At 47.5% G+C, this 18062-nt stretch overlaps 1 protein-coding gene across 1 annotated transcript in view; it reads left to right on the forward strand.

The window, feature by feature from the left end:
• SLC39A4 (solute carrier family 39 member 4) overlaps positions 1-18062 on the forward strand; it is a 40153-nt gene that overhangs the window by 15276 nt on the left and 6815 nt on the right. The window contains exons 3-10 of the mRNA XM_081918787.1: positions 199-403; positions 1625-1950; positions 3555-3726; positions 5364-5536; positions 7194-7361; positions 8518-8622; positions 13021-13078; positions 17275-17427. Of these exons, the coding sequence (XP_081774913.1) occupies positions 199-403; positions 1625-1950; positions 3555-3726; positions 5364-5536; positions 7194-7361; positions 8518-8622; positions 13021-13078; positions 17275-17427 (1360 nt within the window). The remainder of the gene's footprint in view (positions 1-198; positions 404-1624; positions 1951-3554; positions 3727-5363; positions 5537-7193; positions 7362-8517; positions 8623-13020; positions 13079-17274; positions 17428-18062) is intronic.

An 18062-nucleotide genomic window follows, 5' to 3' on the forward strand; every position in this document is an offset into this window, starting at 1 on the left:
CTAGACATTCTGAAGCCATGGCTTACGAAATAAAGCACAAATAAGTAGCTGTGATTCCTGCGTTGCAGCGGGTTGGACTAGATGCCCCCTGGGGTCCCTTGCAGCTCTAAAATTCTAGGATCCTGTGAAATAAATTGCTCGGCTGAGCAGCCTCAGAGGCTCAGCCTGTCGCCTGACCTGCTCTCCTCTCCTTCCCAGCCCTGCGCAGGAGTGGACCAGATCCTGGAGAGCAGTGCACAGATCTCCAATCGAGTAGCCTCGGAGCCAGCTGGGCGGGTGCTGGCAGCTGTTGCCTACCATGCCCTGGCGGGGGGCTGCTTCCATGCCCTCCCCCCAGAACACTACTTTGTGGAGTACATCTTTGGGCTCTACGGCAACAAGACCCACAACCTCACCTTGGCAGGTAATTTCATCCCACTGGTTTTTATTGTTTGTGTTTTGAATTTGATAGGGTTTATTATATAAACCATTAGAAGTAAATTTAGGTAAAGGTAAAGGGACCCCTGACCATTAGGTCCAGTCGTGGCCGACTCTGGGGTTGCGGCGCTCCTCTCGCTTTACTGGCCGAGGGAGCCGGCGTACAGCTTCCGGGTCGTGTGGCCAGCATGACTAAGCCACTTCTGGCGAACCAGAGCAGCACACGGAAACGCCATTTACCTTCCCGCCGGAGTGGTACCTATTTATCTACTTGCACTTTGACGTGCTTTCGAACTGCTAGGTTGGCAGGAGCAGGGACCGAGCAACAGGAGCTCACCCCATAGCAGGGATTCAAACCGCTGACCTTCTGATCAGCAAGTCCTAGGCTCTGTGGTGCATGAAGTGCAAGCTCTGTCTTGCAGGCCCTGCGGAAAGATGTCAGGTCCCGCATGGCCCTAGTCTCTTGTGACAGAGCGTTCCACCAGATCGGGGCCACGGCCAAAAAAGCCCTGGCTCTGGTTGAGGCCAGCCTAAATTCCCTGTGGCCTGGGACCTCCAAGATGTTTTTGTTTGAAGACCGCAAGGTCCTCCGTGAGACATACCAGGAGAAGCGGTCCCATAGGTACGAGGGTCCTAGGCCGTATAGGGCTTTAAAGGTTAAAACCTTCACCTTGAACCTGATCCTGTACTCCACCGGGAGCCAGTGCAGCTGGTATAGCACTGGGTGAATGTGATCCCGCAGTGAGGACCCCGTAAGAAGCCTCGCCGCGGCATTCTGCACCCGCTGGAGTTTCTGGGTCAGTCTCAAGGGCAGCCCCACGTAGAGTGAGTTACAATCCATCTTTGGAAATACACCTGGGTGTGGCGTAGCTACAAAATGCAACAGACAAATGTCAAAAGCTCAGCTGGGGACTCTGTGAGAGTGCTATTGAGAAATTTACAGTGCAGTCTCTCTAATCCATGTCCACCGAGAAATAAGTCCTCTTGAATTCAATGGGCCTTATTCCCCGGTAAGCGGGGGTTAGGATCGCAGCTGAAGACTATGAACCTGAAAGTCCTTGGCAGCTGGTGCTGCTGCTGCCACCAGCTCCGTAAGTCTTTGATAGAGAGCGTGCAAAGAGTTCCAGGAGTTGGGTTGGTGGTAAATCCACCTGGCAGATCCTGAGGGCATCTGGTGAGATCAGGGCCTCTTCTGTGTTTGCAACAGGCTTGACCAGACTGATGGAGCAGCTCAAAGTGGGTCCTGAGGCGTCCCACGCAGGACACAGCCACGGGGAACCTGGGCACGAGCACCCTCACGACGACCACGCGCTTGGCAGCCACCATGACCATGCGCACGAGGGCGCCACGCACGATCACCCTCACGATCATGGTGACCACGAGGGTCACGAAGACCATCACCACGGCAATGACACTGACCACCACCATGGCGATGAAATAGACCACCCTAGAAACGGAACGGAAAAGAACATGGCCCGGGGAAGGCGGAGTCTGCCTGGAACGGGAGAGCAGGACGCGAACGTCTGGGATACGGTGAGGAGCATTTTCTGTCCCATCACAAACCTCTAAAGAGAGAAACCGCTTGGTGGTTCAAGGGTAGGATCTGCCAGCTTGGTCCTGCAACCATGGGTGCCCAGATCTGTGGGTGCCATGCAGCGTGCATGGCCCTGGCAACAAAATTTATGGGTGCCTGGCCCCTTCATGGGGAATTGTGTGGGTGCCCGGGCACCCAGGGAGTTGGCACCTATGGATCTGCTATGATCACGTTGCTCGTTAGTTTCCCGTCCCTCGTCCAGGACTCCCTCCTTCTCTTCATGTTCCACAGGGGAAAGGAGAATTTGACTTAAAAGTCTGGTGAAGGTCTGACGTGATGAAAGCTGGCACAAAAATGCTTTTAAATAAAAACCGAATTAATTTCCACATGGTGTGGAAGAGGAGAGGGATGTTGCCTTGCCCTCCATACATCATGTGATGTTGGGAACAGGTGATTTTCTCATGAAGGGCAGAGCCCAGAGGGTGATGAGGAAATTCTTTTCCCACTCCATGTGTTTCATCAGCGCTTAGACAAGAAACTGAGAACAGGACTCTGATTCTAGCTGTGTTTTTGTCAGGCAGCAGTGTGCATTTGTGTGTCTGTCCATTAGGATTGCCATCTGACCAGAAAACAAAAGCTGGTCTGGCAGTGCTCCTATGCCATTCAAGGCCAGCTGACCTGTAGAAATTAGCAAGGGAACCTCTTTGCCGTGTCAAGCGTCACAGAATTCCTTCATTGCAGGGGGCTGGGCTGGATGACCCCTTGGGTCCCTTCCAACCAATTCTGTGGTTCTAGAATTGAAGTGTAGGTGGTTCCCACAAGGCATGGCACAGTGATAACAGCAAGAACCTTTATTGAACTACATAACTGGGAAACAGGGGCAAAGCAACTGCTTATATACATTCCTGAAAGCCTGGGCCACTCCCATTCCTAGTGTGATTGGCTATCTAAACTTCCAAGCTGCGAATCACAACTCAGAGTTCAAGGGGCAATGGCAGAGGCCCAAATAGTGAAATGTTCTGTGACTGGACATCATGTATCGAATCAGAACACAGGAGCTCAGAATCCTTAGTCCAGACTCAAGCTCAGGCAAACACAGACCACGGAACACATAACAGGAATCACCTGGTTCCAATGGCTACAGATCACATGGATGTGAAAGGCATGGTGCTAGGGGCCATTTATAATTATTATTATTTTATTTATTTATTTATTTATTTATTTATTTATACCCCGCCCGTCTGGCTGGGTTTCCCCAGCCACTCTGGGAGGCTTCCAACAGAACACTAAAATACAATAACCTATTAAACATTAAAAGCTTCCCTAAACAGGGCTGCCTTCAGATGTCTTCTAAAAGTCTGGTAGTTGTTTTTCTCTTTGACATCTGGTGGGAGGGTGTTCCACAGGGCGGGTGCCACCACCGAGAAGGCCCTCTGTCTGGTTCCCTGTAACCTCACTTCTCGCAGGGAGGGAACTGCCAGAAGGCCCTCGGCACTGGACCTCAGTGTCCAGGCTGAACGAGGCATATGAAGAACTGGCAACCCTAGTCTCCTTGGGATCTCCTTGTGGCTCACTCATCTGGGGGGCATGTCTTTATTTCCAGGTCTGCCTCAGCCCCAGTGACCTGTTTGAGATTTACGGGATCGACGAAAACATAGGAATCTCCAGCCCTGATTTCAGCCGCGTGAGCCCAGCGCTGGTGCAGCAACAGCTGAGCAAAGCCTGCTCTGCCCCCCGGAACGCCCCTGCTGACGGGCGGCTCACCACTGCGCAGAGTGAGTCCACGCACCCTAAAAAAGGAACTGGTCTCTTAAGCCAATTAGAAAACAAATTTCTGAGTCCTGTAGGAACCTGTCCAGTTAAAGGTCTGGGCTTGAGGTCCTAAGGCTGCTTCTGCGTAGGACGCCCAGTAGCTGACAGCTGTTGAGAGAGCCATGCCATGGAAGGGGCTAAAAGATATTCCACTTCCACATTGGCTCTGCTCTTCTTCCGGCAGCTGGGAATTGCAAGCGGGGAGAGTCCTGGTCTTGCTTGCGGACTTCGTGATGAATAAAAGAAAGCATTTCTTAACACGATGCATAGTTAAGACTGTGGTACTTCCTCCCACAAGGGGCAGGAACCCTCCTGTGGTTTCCAGCAACAGTGTTGGTGCACATCACTGCATCCTGTGGCAGTGAGTTCCGCAGTTTAAAACTGCACGGCATGATTTTATCTTTCCTGCATCTTCTGACTTTCAGCATTGGATGCCCACGAGTTCTAGAATTAGGAAAGAGGGAGAAAGACTTCATCCGCTTTCTCCGTGCCACGCATAATTTTATAAACTTCTGTCACATCACTTCTGACTTTTTCCTCTCATCCTAAGCTAAACCTTCCCAATGGCCTCCATGCCTCTCTGCCCAGCAGTGCTTCGACAGACTTCTTTCCCCCTGTGTCATTCTTTTCTTAATTTTATTGAGAGTATTACAGTGAGTTAAAGTCAATATGAAATAAAAGGGGAAAAGAAAAAGGATATATAAAAAACATTTTAAAAGGCAGAGGAAAACAACAATAACAAAATAACAATAAAAAGTTATATAACTATGTAGTAGTAGTAGTAATAATAATAATAGCAATAATAATAATAATTGTTATTGATACCCCGCCCTCCCCAGCCAAGGCCGGGCTTAGTAGGTGTTTAAGCAGATAAGCTTATTGTTTCCCTCAAGTATAGGTTGGTTCGTGGTTCACAATGGTTTTGATAATAGCATAATCTTCCTCTGACAGCGATGTCTTCATGGGTTGCAAGAGATGTCCTGCCATCTATCCATTCATCCAAAGGGAGCAATATCTTTATCCTTCCAATATATTAATATCGATCTTCTTGCAGATGTAAGGGCCCGGAGAATCAGTTTACGCTGATCAATAGTCACGTCCCATATGTTAGGCAAATAGTTTAAGACGATGATGATATTAATATAATAATAATAATTTATTATTTATACCCCACCCATCTGGCTGGGTTTCCCCAGCCACTCAGGTCGGCTTCCAGCAAAATATTAAAATACAATAATTCATCGAATATTAAAAGCTTCCCTAAACAGGGCTGCCTTCAGATGTCTTCTAAAATTCTGGTAGTTGTTCTTCTCTTTGACGTCTGGTGGGAGGGCGTTCCACAGGGTGGGTGCCACCACCAAGAAGGCCTTCTGCCTGGTTCCCTTTAACCTCACTTCTTGCAGGGAGGGAACCGCCAGAAGGCCCTCGGGAGATGGACCCCGGTGTCCGGGGTAGAGACGCTCCTTCAGGTCTACTGGGCCGAGGTCGTTTAGGGCTTTAAAGCTCAGCACCAACACTTTGAATTGTGCCCAGAAACGTACAATGTCATCTTCTGAAACGTATAACTCTTTCCCGCAACTCCTCATTGCCCCTCTTCCAGAATACATCTACGGCTCGCTAGCAACCCTGCTGATCTGCCTGTGCGCCCTGTTTGGCATCGTGGTTCTTCTCTGCACCACCTGCATCAGCGCCTACCAGTACGTGATCCAGCTCTTCGTCAGCCTGGCAGTGGGATCCCTCACTGGGGATGCCATGCTGCACCTCATCCCCACGGTCAGTTCACATGGCGGGTGGGGCTGTTTCTGGTTTGTGCTGAGGCTGTGCTCTCTGGGCAGGTGTGTCTCAAGGTGTGCTGGCAAGAGCATCCATTTGCAGGTGCACACGATCCAACCTTTCCCTTAATTTTTTTTTATTAAGTTTCGATTTTATCACCTTTAAACAAATCCTTCTTATACTCATTACATATCTGCTCAATCGAGATTCGACTTCCCTCCCTCCCGTCTCTTTGGTTTCCATAATTCATTATTGCCTCATAGTATAGTGTTCCCAAAGCAAGGATTGGACTCTGGTTAATAAAATACACACAAGGCTTGACCAGCAAGACTCTGCGAGGGGTGCCAATAATAATTCCTGCACCCCCCGGCCCAGGTCATTTTATTCACAAAAGAACTTTTTACACAGTGTTCGTAAGAACCAATCAGATTTCTTCTGAGCATGTAAAAACGTGGGACAAAGTCAGATCAGAAGAAATCCTGTTAACTACAAAGACTACTTTGAGCGTGCATGCATATCTGAGAGTAAATAAAACAGGACTAGAGGAATGCATTCAGGTCATAAACAGGCAGGAAAAGAAGGAAGGATGGCAAGGAAAGAGTATTTACCATCTCCTTGTGAACTCTCTTCCTGGCCCTTAAGGCCTACCTAAAGATTAAACTACATCAAAGCTAACTACCATCTTTATGACCCAGGATGCCTGATGAAGCAACCGGCAACTGGTCTGTGTATTTAGAATGCTTATACGTGCCTGTCAGGTGCAGAGAACGCAAATGTCAGAGGTGGAAAGGCTTGTGAGATGTGATCAGAAATTATTGTCAATGAATCAAACCCAGTCAACGCAATGCTTTCATCGCGGACACAATGGCTTGCTTCACATTTCATAATTCCTCTTTGCGATCCCACCTGACCCCCACACTCTGGATATATGCACTCCTACATCATAGCATTTGTACATTATCCCATTTATGTTTCACTTCTTCCGTTAATCACAATTTTTTTTATGAATATAAACAGGTACAAATCCTTAACATTGCAAGTTTTCTTACAACAACCCTGCTAGCGTTGTTAATTGTTTACAATTGTCCTTCAGATATTATACAAATTTACTCCAGTCTTTTTGGAAAGTTTGATCGCGATGGATTCCGATTTTCCCGGCCAGCCTTGCCAATTCTGCATAGTCCATCATCTTCATCTGCCACTCTTCTAGCGATTCCATTTTGGGGCTAAAAGAGTTCTTGCTGCTGTTGTCGCATACATAAACAGTTTTACATCTCTTTTCAGGATCTCATTCCCTACTATACCTAACAGAAACGCCTCTGGGTTTTTCCACAAATGTACTTTTAAACACTTTCTTTGGCTGATTATATATCATTTGCCAGTGAGCTTTTACCTTACTACAAGTCCACCACATGTGATGATAAATCCCTCCTTTTGCAATTCAGCCTTTCCCGATCTGGTGCCCTCCACCCGGTGCTATACTACAACTCCCACCAGCCACCATGGCAGCTCTCCTGACAGCATCGCATGGCCACAATGGGTGCTGGTGTGGATGCGAGTTGTAGACCGGCATGTTTCGAAGGCAGGGATGTGTGGTTTTCAGAAGCTTCTGCCCTGCGCCCCAAATCAATGTGTGCCTCCGCTTTCTTGCCCGCAGTTCCTGGGTCTCCATTCTCATTCCCATGGCGAGGGCCACTCCCACGATTCCCACGGAGCCGAGGGCCACAATGTCCTGTGGAAGCTACTGGCCGTGCTGGGAGGCCTCTACCTCTTCTTCCTCCTCGAAAAGTTCTTCATCCTCCTGGGGCACTCGGACGACGACGAGGTGCGTTGGTCGTTTATCGCTTGCTAGCTGCTGGCAGCGGTGGGGAGGAGGAACGGAAAGGGGCAGGGGACACTTTGGCAATCACGGGGAATATGGCACCCTGGCCCAAAACCTGGCGCCCACAAATGGATCTTCTCAATTACGGATCTTCTCAGTTGGGCACCCCTTCTGCTCGGCACTGCCCACAGTGCCCTTAATCATGGGTAGGCAAACCAAGGCCCGGGGGCCGGATGCGGCTCATTCGCCTTCTCAAGCCGGCCCACGGATGGTCCAGGCATCAGTATGTTTTTACATGAGTAGAATGTGCCCTTTTATTTAAAATGCATCTCTGGGTTATTTGTGGGGCCTGCCTGGTGTTTTTACATGAGTAGAATGTGTGCTTTTATTTAAAATGCACCTCTGGGTTATTGGTGCGGCATAGGAATTCGTTCATTTTTATTTTTTTCAAAATATAGTCCGGCCCCCCACAAGGTCTGAGGGACAGTGGACCAGCCCCCTGCTGAAAATGTTTGCCGACCCCTGAATCAAGGGCCGAAAGGAGCTTTTACTCCGTAACCTGACGCAGAAGTGAGGAGCCACTGGTTTGCAGGCATTTTTTGAGTAGCGCAACCATTGCAGCCACACTGTGCCCCTTGCTGCAGGGGGCGCCAGAACATTGCTGTAGAACAGAGTGCAAGAGGTGGGGGGGGGGATTTTAGCATTGCACAGGATGCCGCTGAAATTTGAGAGCCCAGGGTCCGATGCTGCAATATTGACCCAATGTGGCCAGCGACTCCTTTAAAAAAATAAATTGCTCACCTCTCAGTCAGCTGACATCACCCTGATGGGCGGGTGATGTCAGCTGATGAGCGGGGTTCAATCCTGTGGGGAACTGGGGTGCCTACTTGATCGCTGCAGAAAGCAGGATTTAACCTTCTGCTCATCGGCTGATGAGCAGGGATTGAACTCCTTTATTTAAAAAATCATTTTTATTGAGTTTTCCATTTTAACAATCCAATCAAATCACATTAAACATTCCAAATTACCCATGTACATATCAAATAATCCAAATATTCTGCCAGATTATAAATTAGCAGGGATTGAACTCCTGCTGGGTTGCCTAGCAACTGCACGGGTCCAATTGGATGCTAGGTTCCCTTGTATCTCTCGCCTCCAGGAGCACAGCACAGGGCACCAGTGCGACCACGGCATGTCCCTGCAGCTCTACCAAGACGAGATGAAGAGGAGGAAACAGGAGAAAGGTGCTTCTCACGCTGACCTGGTGAGTGGCCTCCCCTGCGTGCTTCCACCTGGTATTGGCATCCAGGCTGCTGAGATGCCCTCAGTCTCTCTGGGTTGTTTTACGCATTTCTGGGATGAGTCAGAGGCTAAGCAAAGATTACTCAAGGTCCTGGAAAAGAACCCCAAGCAAAATAAGAGTCGGCATGGCGGCTGTTATGTACTGAGTTGAATAGGATCCAAAATGCAGCAGTCTGATTGGTCCTAGAACACTAGGATCCAGAATGCAGCAGTCTGATTGGTCCTAGAACAATAGGATTCAGAATGCAGCGGTCTGATTGGTCCCAGAACAATGGGACCCAGAATACAGCAGTCTGATTGGTCCACAGGAGCCACCCAATCCAGCTCCAGGTGGAAGTGAATCCGCAACCTGATTGGCCTACATAAGAATCCCAGAATTAGCCAATCACGTGGGGCCCATTGTGTAAATAATGTATATAAGGCAGACATTTGGGGGGAACTTCCATTCCTCACTACTCTGAGCTGAATAAAGAGCATGAAATCCACACTTGACTCCGAGTATATTCCAAGCAAAAGTAAGAGTCGGCATAGCAGCTTTGGCCAAGTTGATGCCCTCCAGATGTTTGGGCAGGGGCTGACGGGAGAGGTAGTGCAAAACATCTGGAAGGTGCCAGCTTGCCCGACACCGCACTGTTGTATAGATGAAGGCTGTTCCTTTAACCCAGGAGACAAGTCCTCATGGATACTTAGAAACTTAAGAGTTAGAAGGGACCCCGAGGGTCATCTAGTTCAACCCCCTGCAAAACATTAATCTCAGCTAGAGCATCCCTGACCAATGGTCACCAAACCTCTGCTTAGAAACCTCCAAGGAAGGAGAGCCCAACTTCCAAAGGAGTCTGTTCCCCTGTCAAACACCTCTTCCCATCAGAAAGTTCTTCCTGATGAAGTTGACATCTCCTGTCCTGCAACTTGAAGCCGCTGGTTGGAGTCCTAGCCTCTAGAGGTCCCTAAATGGCAACACCCTCGAGGTCCTGGGGCCCTAAGGAAGTCAGATTAGCCTCAACCAGAGCCAGGGCCTTTTCAACACTGGCCCCAGTCTGAGGGAATGCTCTATCTCATGAGACCAGGGCTCTGTAGAATCTGATTTCTTTCCGCAGGGCCTGTAAGACAGAGTTGTTCCGCCTGCCCTTTGGCTTGGAATCAACTTGATCCCCTCTTTCCTCTTTCCTTTCCCCTTCTGTGATGGAACTCCTATTTGGGGACTTCCCTGGCTTTTTTCTGGCCCACGTAGGACCAGTCTGGATAGCTGGCCTTTGTGAAGATTTGACGTTTTCATCCCCAAAAAGGGATGTAGCTCAAGACCACCACCCACAGAGACATCATACCTACATCACGGAAGGGCAGTCTACAGCAGAAATCTGAGTGTGTTGTTTATCTTCTGTCTGGCAGGTTACCTGTTAATGCTTACTTGATTGGATACCCTGGGGAGCCTGGCCAGTCCTTTGTAATGATAAATACTTAGTTCCTGAGTCAGGTCACAGGCTCACCCTATTCATACACAGACATACCCTTAAGACAGGATTTGTGAAGGAAAAGAAAATGGGGAGGCTTTTCCATTTTCCTTTGACCTTGCAGAGGAAACATTTGGTCAGTTTGGGAATCAAAAATGGTTCCAGGTTGGTCTTCCTGTGCTGATCTATGTACGTGCTTGGTCGGTACACTTATCAACACTGAACATATATCTAAGACCTCAAAATTCCTATCACACCACCTTTTTCCTTTTTTGCTGCTGCATCACACTGTTGACTCACGTTAAGTCTTGATGAGCCAGTGAACTCTGAGATACCCAGAGATGGGCGGAGAGCTGCTTCCACCCGTAGCCCGGCATTCCAGGAGATGTGAGTGATCTCCGGCAAAAAGCAAGAGAAAAAGTCAGCCGCAAAAAATTAATTTCTGCCTTCCTCTTTCGCCCAATTCTGTGCCATGCCTTTATCCAGAACCCAAGCATGATTCACCAGCCCCACCTAATGGTGGAAGGTGGAATAAAGATGTGCGGGAGGAAATATGTGGCTATGTGAAAAATGCCTCGCACTGCGCCAGACTATTGGTGCATGGAGCCCATTATTATCTTCTCGGACTGGCAGCAGGTCTCCCAGGTTTTCTGGCAGGGAAGGGTATTTTCCCTATCGCCCGCCACCTTCTTAACTGGAGAGGTCAAGGATTGAACCAGGGACGTTCAGCATGCAAGGCAGGAGCCTATTCCACTGCTCCACGCTGCCTCCCTGTTGGGTTAAGCTCCTGCTGCTTAATTCCCACATTAATTTTTTTTTTTTTTTAAGTGGGAGGAATCAGCAGTCTGAGTCAGTGGGACATGCAAACACACACCCTTCGAAGATTTGAAATTGAAATGAAGTATAAAAAACATCGATGCTCAAGACATCAATTCTATAAAACAGTGTTTTTCAAACTTTTTTGGGCAAAGGCACACTTGTTTCATGAAAAAAATCACGAGGCACACCACCATTAGAAAATGTTAAAAAAATTAACTCTGTGCCTTTATTGACTATATATAAAGTAATTCTCTTGAATAGGAATCAAATAAACACAAAGAAAGTATTTTATAATTACTTTATTATGAAATAGTAAGTAAACAGAAATATGAAAAATTATAAAATACTTCATTTTTTAATTTTTTTAATTTTTCAATTTTTCCCACGGCACACCAGGCAACATCTCAAGGCACACTAGTGTGCCGCGGAACAGTGGTTGAAAAACACTGCTATAAAACATATTTTGCTGTACTGTGCGAAATATGAGCAAGCCAGGGCTGAACTGATATTACTTTCCCGGGAAAATCAGAGGCTCACTATGTCAGGTTCCTATTGGAAGTCCAAACAAACGCTAGAACATTAGCAGTGGCGAAGTTTTTATCGGTGGTTGCAAGAACCAACAATCCCTATCTTTAAGTCTGAACAAAATGCTTGTTTAACCTGGAGGTAGGCTGTCTAAATTGTGCATTGCTTTGTAACGATTTGTTGGGTCTCTGGACCGTAATAAAGATTGATTGGAAAAACAAGCAACAGTGACCCAAAGTCTAAAGCAAAAATGGGTAGTGATTTTGTCCTCTAAAATCAGCTTGAGAGTACGATCGCTCTGTTGTTCTGTTTCCAAAATAGGAGAGAAGTCTTTCCCCCAAGGTTTGCTTCTTTAATGTATGCTTTTTTAAAAAAACAACCTGGGGGGAACCACACCAACTTTTTGAAAATGTTATGATTTATTTGGGGAGGCGAGGATGTGGAACTGTGTTACTCATCTTTTAATTTAATTTAAATTTATTATCACAGAAGGGACCCCAAGGCTCATCTAGTCCAGCCCCCTCTGATGCAGAATTTCTCACATTCATATTCCACCTGTCCACCCAAGGAGCTCAAAATGTTGTACATGGTCTCTCCCCTGCCCATTTCCCCCCTCACAACAACTCTGTGAGGTGGGTTGGGATGAGGGACAGCAACTGGCTTAGTGGGGCTTTGAACCCTGGTCTCCCAGGTCTATGGTCCAACACTCTAACCATTACACCACAAGCCTCTTCTGTTTTGAGGGAAGCACCTGCTTATTATGTTGAAACCTGGCTGTGCAGAAATGCCTCTTGTCTGGTGCCTGGCAGCCATTGGTAGGACAGGCGGCAGGGAGCCCAACAGCAGGGGGCGCCAATCAGTTCTGAGCTTCATCCCCAAACTCCTTGCTGAGTTCCAAGGGGGAGCAAAATTGTCTAGATCAGGCTTTGGTTTCTGCACTGCAAGGGGTTGGACTAGATGACCATTGGTATCCAGTTCTATGATTCATTGCAGGTGTTTAAGCAGAGGTTGGATGGCCATCTATCAGAGAATATTTAGCTGAGATTCCTCAGGGTTGGACGCAATGGCCCTTGGGGTCCCTTCCAGCTTTGCAATTCTACGATTCTATGACCTGCCCAGCGCTTTCGTATGTAGGTGACTCTTTAAATTTAATTAATGCTACTACAGTCGTACCTAGTGTTGCGTTTGCTTCAGGTTGAGCCTTTTCAGATTGCGTCCCGCAGCGACCCAGAAGTACCAGAAAGGGTTACTTCCGGGTTTCACCGCTCATGCATGCACAGACGCGCAAAATGATGCCATGCACATGCGCAGAAGCGGCGAATCGTGACCCGCACATGCGCAGACGCGGGTTGCGTTCTGCTCAGGTCGCGAACGGGGCTCCGGAACAGATCCCGTTCACAACCGGAGGTACCACTGTACTAATAAAATGGAGGGCTCAGAAAATGAACAGAAGCCAGGGACTGAGCCTCAGAAAAGCAGGGCCTTTTTTGCGTGGCCCCAAAGTGGAGCACAGGCTGTGCCTGTCTCACATTCCCTTTTTCTACCTGCCTGTTCTTTCTTAATAGGTGACTGCTGAGGAGGCAGATTTCAGCAAGATGCGGAAGAAAGAGACCCTCAGTCGAGGTGAGCCCCACCAATATCCTGTCCAGCAACCAGATGGGATTCTCCTTGACATGTCCACCATTTATTCTTATTCTTATTTATTAAATTTGTATACGGCCCTATACCCGTAAATCTCAGGACGGCTCACAACATAACATCAAGAAGCTGCTTTGATCAAACAATTGTGATTTCTAACATTTCCATGCACCAGGGCAGGTTATAACAACCAGAAATACAATTATAAAAACAGGGAACCGTTGTAATAATGAAACAAAAGACCAGCTCAGAGCAAAACCATGATCACAATCGTTCACTTGTTTGTTTGTTTTAAATCATTTTTATTAAGTTTTCCATTTTAACAATCCAATCACATTAAATATTCCAAATTATACATATACATATCAAATAGTCCAAATATTCTGCCATATTATAATTTTGTTGTTGTTGGGACTTCCCAAGTTCGGATGAGGCTCTGATCATCTCATATCTCTTCCGCTTTTGAGAGTCATTTCCTTTAAATCTTCCTGTTATTTTCACAATCGTTCACTTGTATGTCACTTTTCCCTAGTTAAAACCACGCTCAAGACAGCTTACGGACACAGAAATATTTGCGCAAGTACAAAACTGTAACCAAAGCAGTCCTAAGCGATGCGTCAGATTGGGCACGGCGAAATCAAACAATCCCCGCATGTCATAAGAAGATCTAAAAATCAAGGCGCAGGGAACTGATACCAAGAGCAGCAAAATGAACATCTGCAAAGTGGAATCTTGACCCTAAAACGATACCCGACTCCAAGAGTCTGTAGGGTTTATATGAGTTTTCCTTCAGTGAGATCTCCTGGGGATCGTATCCTGCGTTTTTGATGAAGCCGGTCTTGAGGGCTGGAAACGCCATCACTCTGCAACTCAAGCAAATCTCCTTTGTCTCCTAAATTAGTCTCCCCCAACCTGGCGCCTTCCAGATGTTTTGGATCACAACTCCTGTCAGATGCCGTCCAAAACATCTGGAGGGTACCAGGCCTTTTTTTAATTGTGTTGTTTTTATTTATTTATTTAAATTTATTTAATCACTTTTTCAACACAAACAGCAACCACAAAAAACACATACAACAAAAACCACAATAACACTAATAACACAATTTAACAATTCAGATTTGAGTACTGATATACCTATAACTACACCTTTTTAACAATATTTCCCCACCTCTCTCTTTCCCCCCTACTTCCCACCACTTTCCGCCTTATCGCTTAAGTATTCTTTCCAGATTTCTTCATATTTATCCATTCTTAATTTGCGTTGATATGCAATTCGCTTGTATGTAACTAGTCTGTCCATATTGTCAATCCTTGTGCTCAATGGGATCTTTTTGCGGCTCTTCCAATTCATCAAAACAAGTTTTTTTGCTTCTAATATGGCACAGTACATCCATTTTGTTTTTACCCCTTGTAATCTCCCACGTTTCCGGTATGTTATTTAGAATTAAATTCAAACCCCTTAATAACTTTTTTTTTTATTACTCTTGCTATATATATCCTCACCTCGCACCAAAATAATCTTATCATCGGGCAGTTAATCAACATATGTACCAAGTTTGCATTTTTACTTCCACATCTCCAGCAGTTGTCTGCATTTGTTATTTTCAAGCAAGTCTCCTTTGTGTCCTAAATTAGTCTCCCCCCACCTGGTGCCTTCCAGATGTTTTGGACCACAACTCCTTTCAGATGCCGTCCAAAACATCTGGAGGGTACCAGGATGAGGAAGGCTGTCCGAGATTGTCAGCCACTTTCTGTCATAGCTGTCAACTTTCTGACATAGCTGTCAACGTTTCCCTTTTTTTTAAGGGAAATTCCCTTATTCCGAATAGGATTCCTCGCAAGAAAAGGGAAAAGTTGACAGCTATGGGCCCAAATCATATGTCTAAACCTGGAAACCCGCTTCCCGGACACACCTTTGGTTCCCCTCGAGCCAAGAAGTTGTCTGAATTGGCACTCAGAACTTCCCATCTTTATGTAACCCTCCTTCTAATTTCTGGTATCCGAGGTTTCCTGTCCGCATCCTTTCGGAGGGGAAAAAGAATTCTTTTTAAAACAAAAGAAGCTAGCTAGCCGACCCAGGTGGGACTTGAACCCACAATCCCCAGCTCCGGAGGCTGATGCCTTATCCATTAGGCCACTGGGCCACTCCTGCCACAGTTCCCTCTCGTTTTCAGAACAAACGGCGCATTGTGTTACGGGCTGAATCCCCCAGCATGGAGGGAGGGCGGCTTGGGAAGGGTCATTGACAGCTCAAGTAGAATTGCTCTCTGCCTGCTTCCCAGAGGCCGCCTCTGGCACATGTCGCCTCCAGCAGGGCGCAGGGCTGAAGGCTGCCAGCTGGGAAGGAAAAATGCAAAGGGTTTCAGGGCTTGTGTTTCGCACACACTGCTCTTTGTGCGTCCTGTGAGGACACATGAAAGGAACCCGCAGGAGGCAGGGAGGGCCACCGACTTGGACAGCTCCGGGAGGGAATTATAATAATAATAAATTAATAATATTATTTTTTTTATTTATACCCCGCCCTTCCCGGTTCAAAAACCGGGCTCAGGGCGGCTAACAACAAATTTCAAACAATTGTAAAAGCAGCATAAAATACAGTATAAAAACATGAATAACAATGAAATTCAAAGTTCAGAAATCAATTTAAGGGAAATAAGCATTAATTATTATTATTATTATTATTATTATTATTATTTTAAAAAAATTATTATTTATACCCCGCCCATCTGGCTGAGTTTCCCCAGCCACTCTGGGCAGCTCCCAATCAAGTATTAAAAACAATGCAGTGTTAAATATTAAAAACTTCCCTGAACAGGGCTGCCTTCAGATGTCTTTTAAAGATAGGATAGCTACTTATTTCCTTCACATCTGAAGGGAGGGCGATCCACAGGGCGGGTGCCATTACCGAGAAGGCCCTCTGTCTGGTTCCCTGTAACCTCACTTCTCGCAATGATAGAACCGCCTGAAGGCTCTCGGAGCTGGACCTCAGTGCCTGGGCTGAACGATGGGGGTAGAGACGCTCCTTCAGGTCTATTGGGCCGAGGCTAGCTGGCTGATTTAGGCAAATGCGTGGAGCATAATGCTTTTGATGGAGCATAGTGCTTCCGTTTGTCAGAATAACGCTTCTGAATCCCAGCTGCTTGAAACCACTGGAAGGCTCTTGCGCATGAATCCTGCTTCCAGGTTCCCCAGATGGGGCATCTGTTTGGCCGCTGTCAGAACAGGTCTATTACGGAGGTCTGTTGTCACAGCAGAACCTCCACACCCAGGGGCAGTCTATCTCTGAGTACCAGATAATGGGGAACAACCATTGGAAAATACTGTTGTGCTCAGGTCCTGCTATGAGGTCAGGTTGTTGGACTAGGTGAGCCATTGTTCTGAGCCAGCAGCAAGGCTCCTATGTTCTTGTAGAACCTCCAAGTGCAGAGACAGTCTATCTGTCTATCTATCTGGGAGGACAGGATGCTGGACTTAGATGGGGCCACTGGCCTCTTCCAAGAAGTTCTTCTACTTCCCAGTATACCTGAAGGAGGATCTCCACCCCCATCGTTCTGCCCGGATGCTGAGGTCCAGCGCTGAGGGCCTTCTGGCAGTTCCCTTACTGTGAGAAGTGAGGTTACAGGGAACCAGGCAGAGGGCCTTCTTGGTGGTGGCACCTGCCCTGTGGAACGCCCTCCCACCAGATATTAAGGAAATAAACAACTACCTGACATTCAGAAGACATCTGAAGGCAGCCCTGTTCAGGGAAGTTTTTAATGTGTGGCATTTTAATGTATTTTTAATCTTTGTTGGAAGCCGCCCAGAGTGACTGGGGAGGCCCAGCCAAATACAGTGGTACCTCGGGTTACATACGCTTCAGGTTACAAGACTCCACTAACCCAGAAATAGTGCTTCAGGTTTAGAACTTTGCTTCAGGATAAGAACAGAAATCGGGCTCCGGCGGCGCGGCAGCAGCAAGAGGCCCCATTAGCTAACGTGGTGCTTCAGGTTAAGAACAGTTTCAGGTTAAGTACGGACCTCCGGAACGAATTAAGTACTTAATCCGAGGTACCCCTGTACAAATAATAAATTATTATTTGTACTGGGCTGGGGAGGCCCAGAACAAATTATTATTATTATTATTATCATCATTATCATTATTATTATGAGGTTCTGATGTTTCCCATTTGCTCCTTCCGCAGAGCTGAGGATGCTTCCGTACATGATCACCATTGGAGACGCCATCCACAACTTCGCCGACGGACTGGCCGTTGGCGCCGCCTTCTCCTCTTCTTGGAAGACGGGTCTGGCCACCTCGCTGGCCGTCTTGTGCCACGAACTGCCCCACGAGCTCGGTGAGGAGGGAGGAGGGGCTGGGCATTGCATGGCACTGAAGGCAGGGTTGGGATTTATTTAATTTTATGCGCTGGAGGAAGCCGGCGGGCAGACAAAAAGGAAATCCTTCTCCACACAGCACATTGTTAAAATGTGGAACTCCCCGCCACAGGAGGCGGGGATGGCCGCCAACTTGGATGAATTCTGAATCCCAGTTGCTGGGACCCCAAGGGGGGGGGGAGAGGGCTCTTGTGTTTGAATCCTGCTCACTGGTTTCATGTTGGGGCATCTGCTTGGCCATTGTGAGTTCAGGGTGCTCAATCATTCCCATCCTGGCACCCTGCATATACCGTATTTTTTGCTCCATAAGGCGCACCGGAACATAGGGTGCACCTAGTTTTTAGGGGGGGGATCAAGAAAAAAAATCTTTTTTCCCTGCCCCAAGCCCCAAAGAGCAAAGGAGCCAAGACAGTGAGCGGGATCCACCCCGCTGGCTGTCTTGGCTTCCTCTTTAGCCGCGCGCAACCTCTCCAGCTGGTTTTAGCCGCGGGGCTGGGGCGCAGGAAGCCTGAGCTTCCCCCGACCCCAGCCCCCAAAACAGGTCCGGGAGCGGCGGCAAGGTTGCGAAGCCTTTGGAGTGCAGCACGAGTTCCCG

This window comes from Podarcis melisellensis (assembly GCF_964234715.1).
Source record: "Podarcis melisellensis genome assembly, chromosome: 7".
In the NCBI taxonomy this organism is placed as follows: domain Eukaryota; kingdom Metazoa; phylum Chordata; class Lepidosauria; order Squamata; family Lacertidae; genus Podarcis; species Podarcis melisellensis.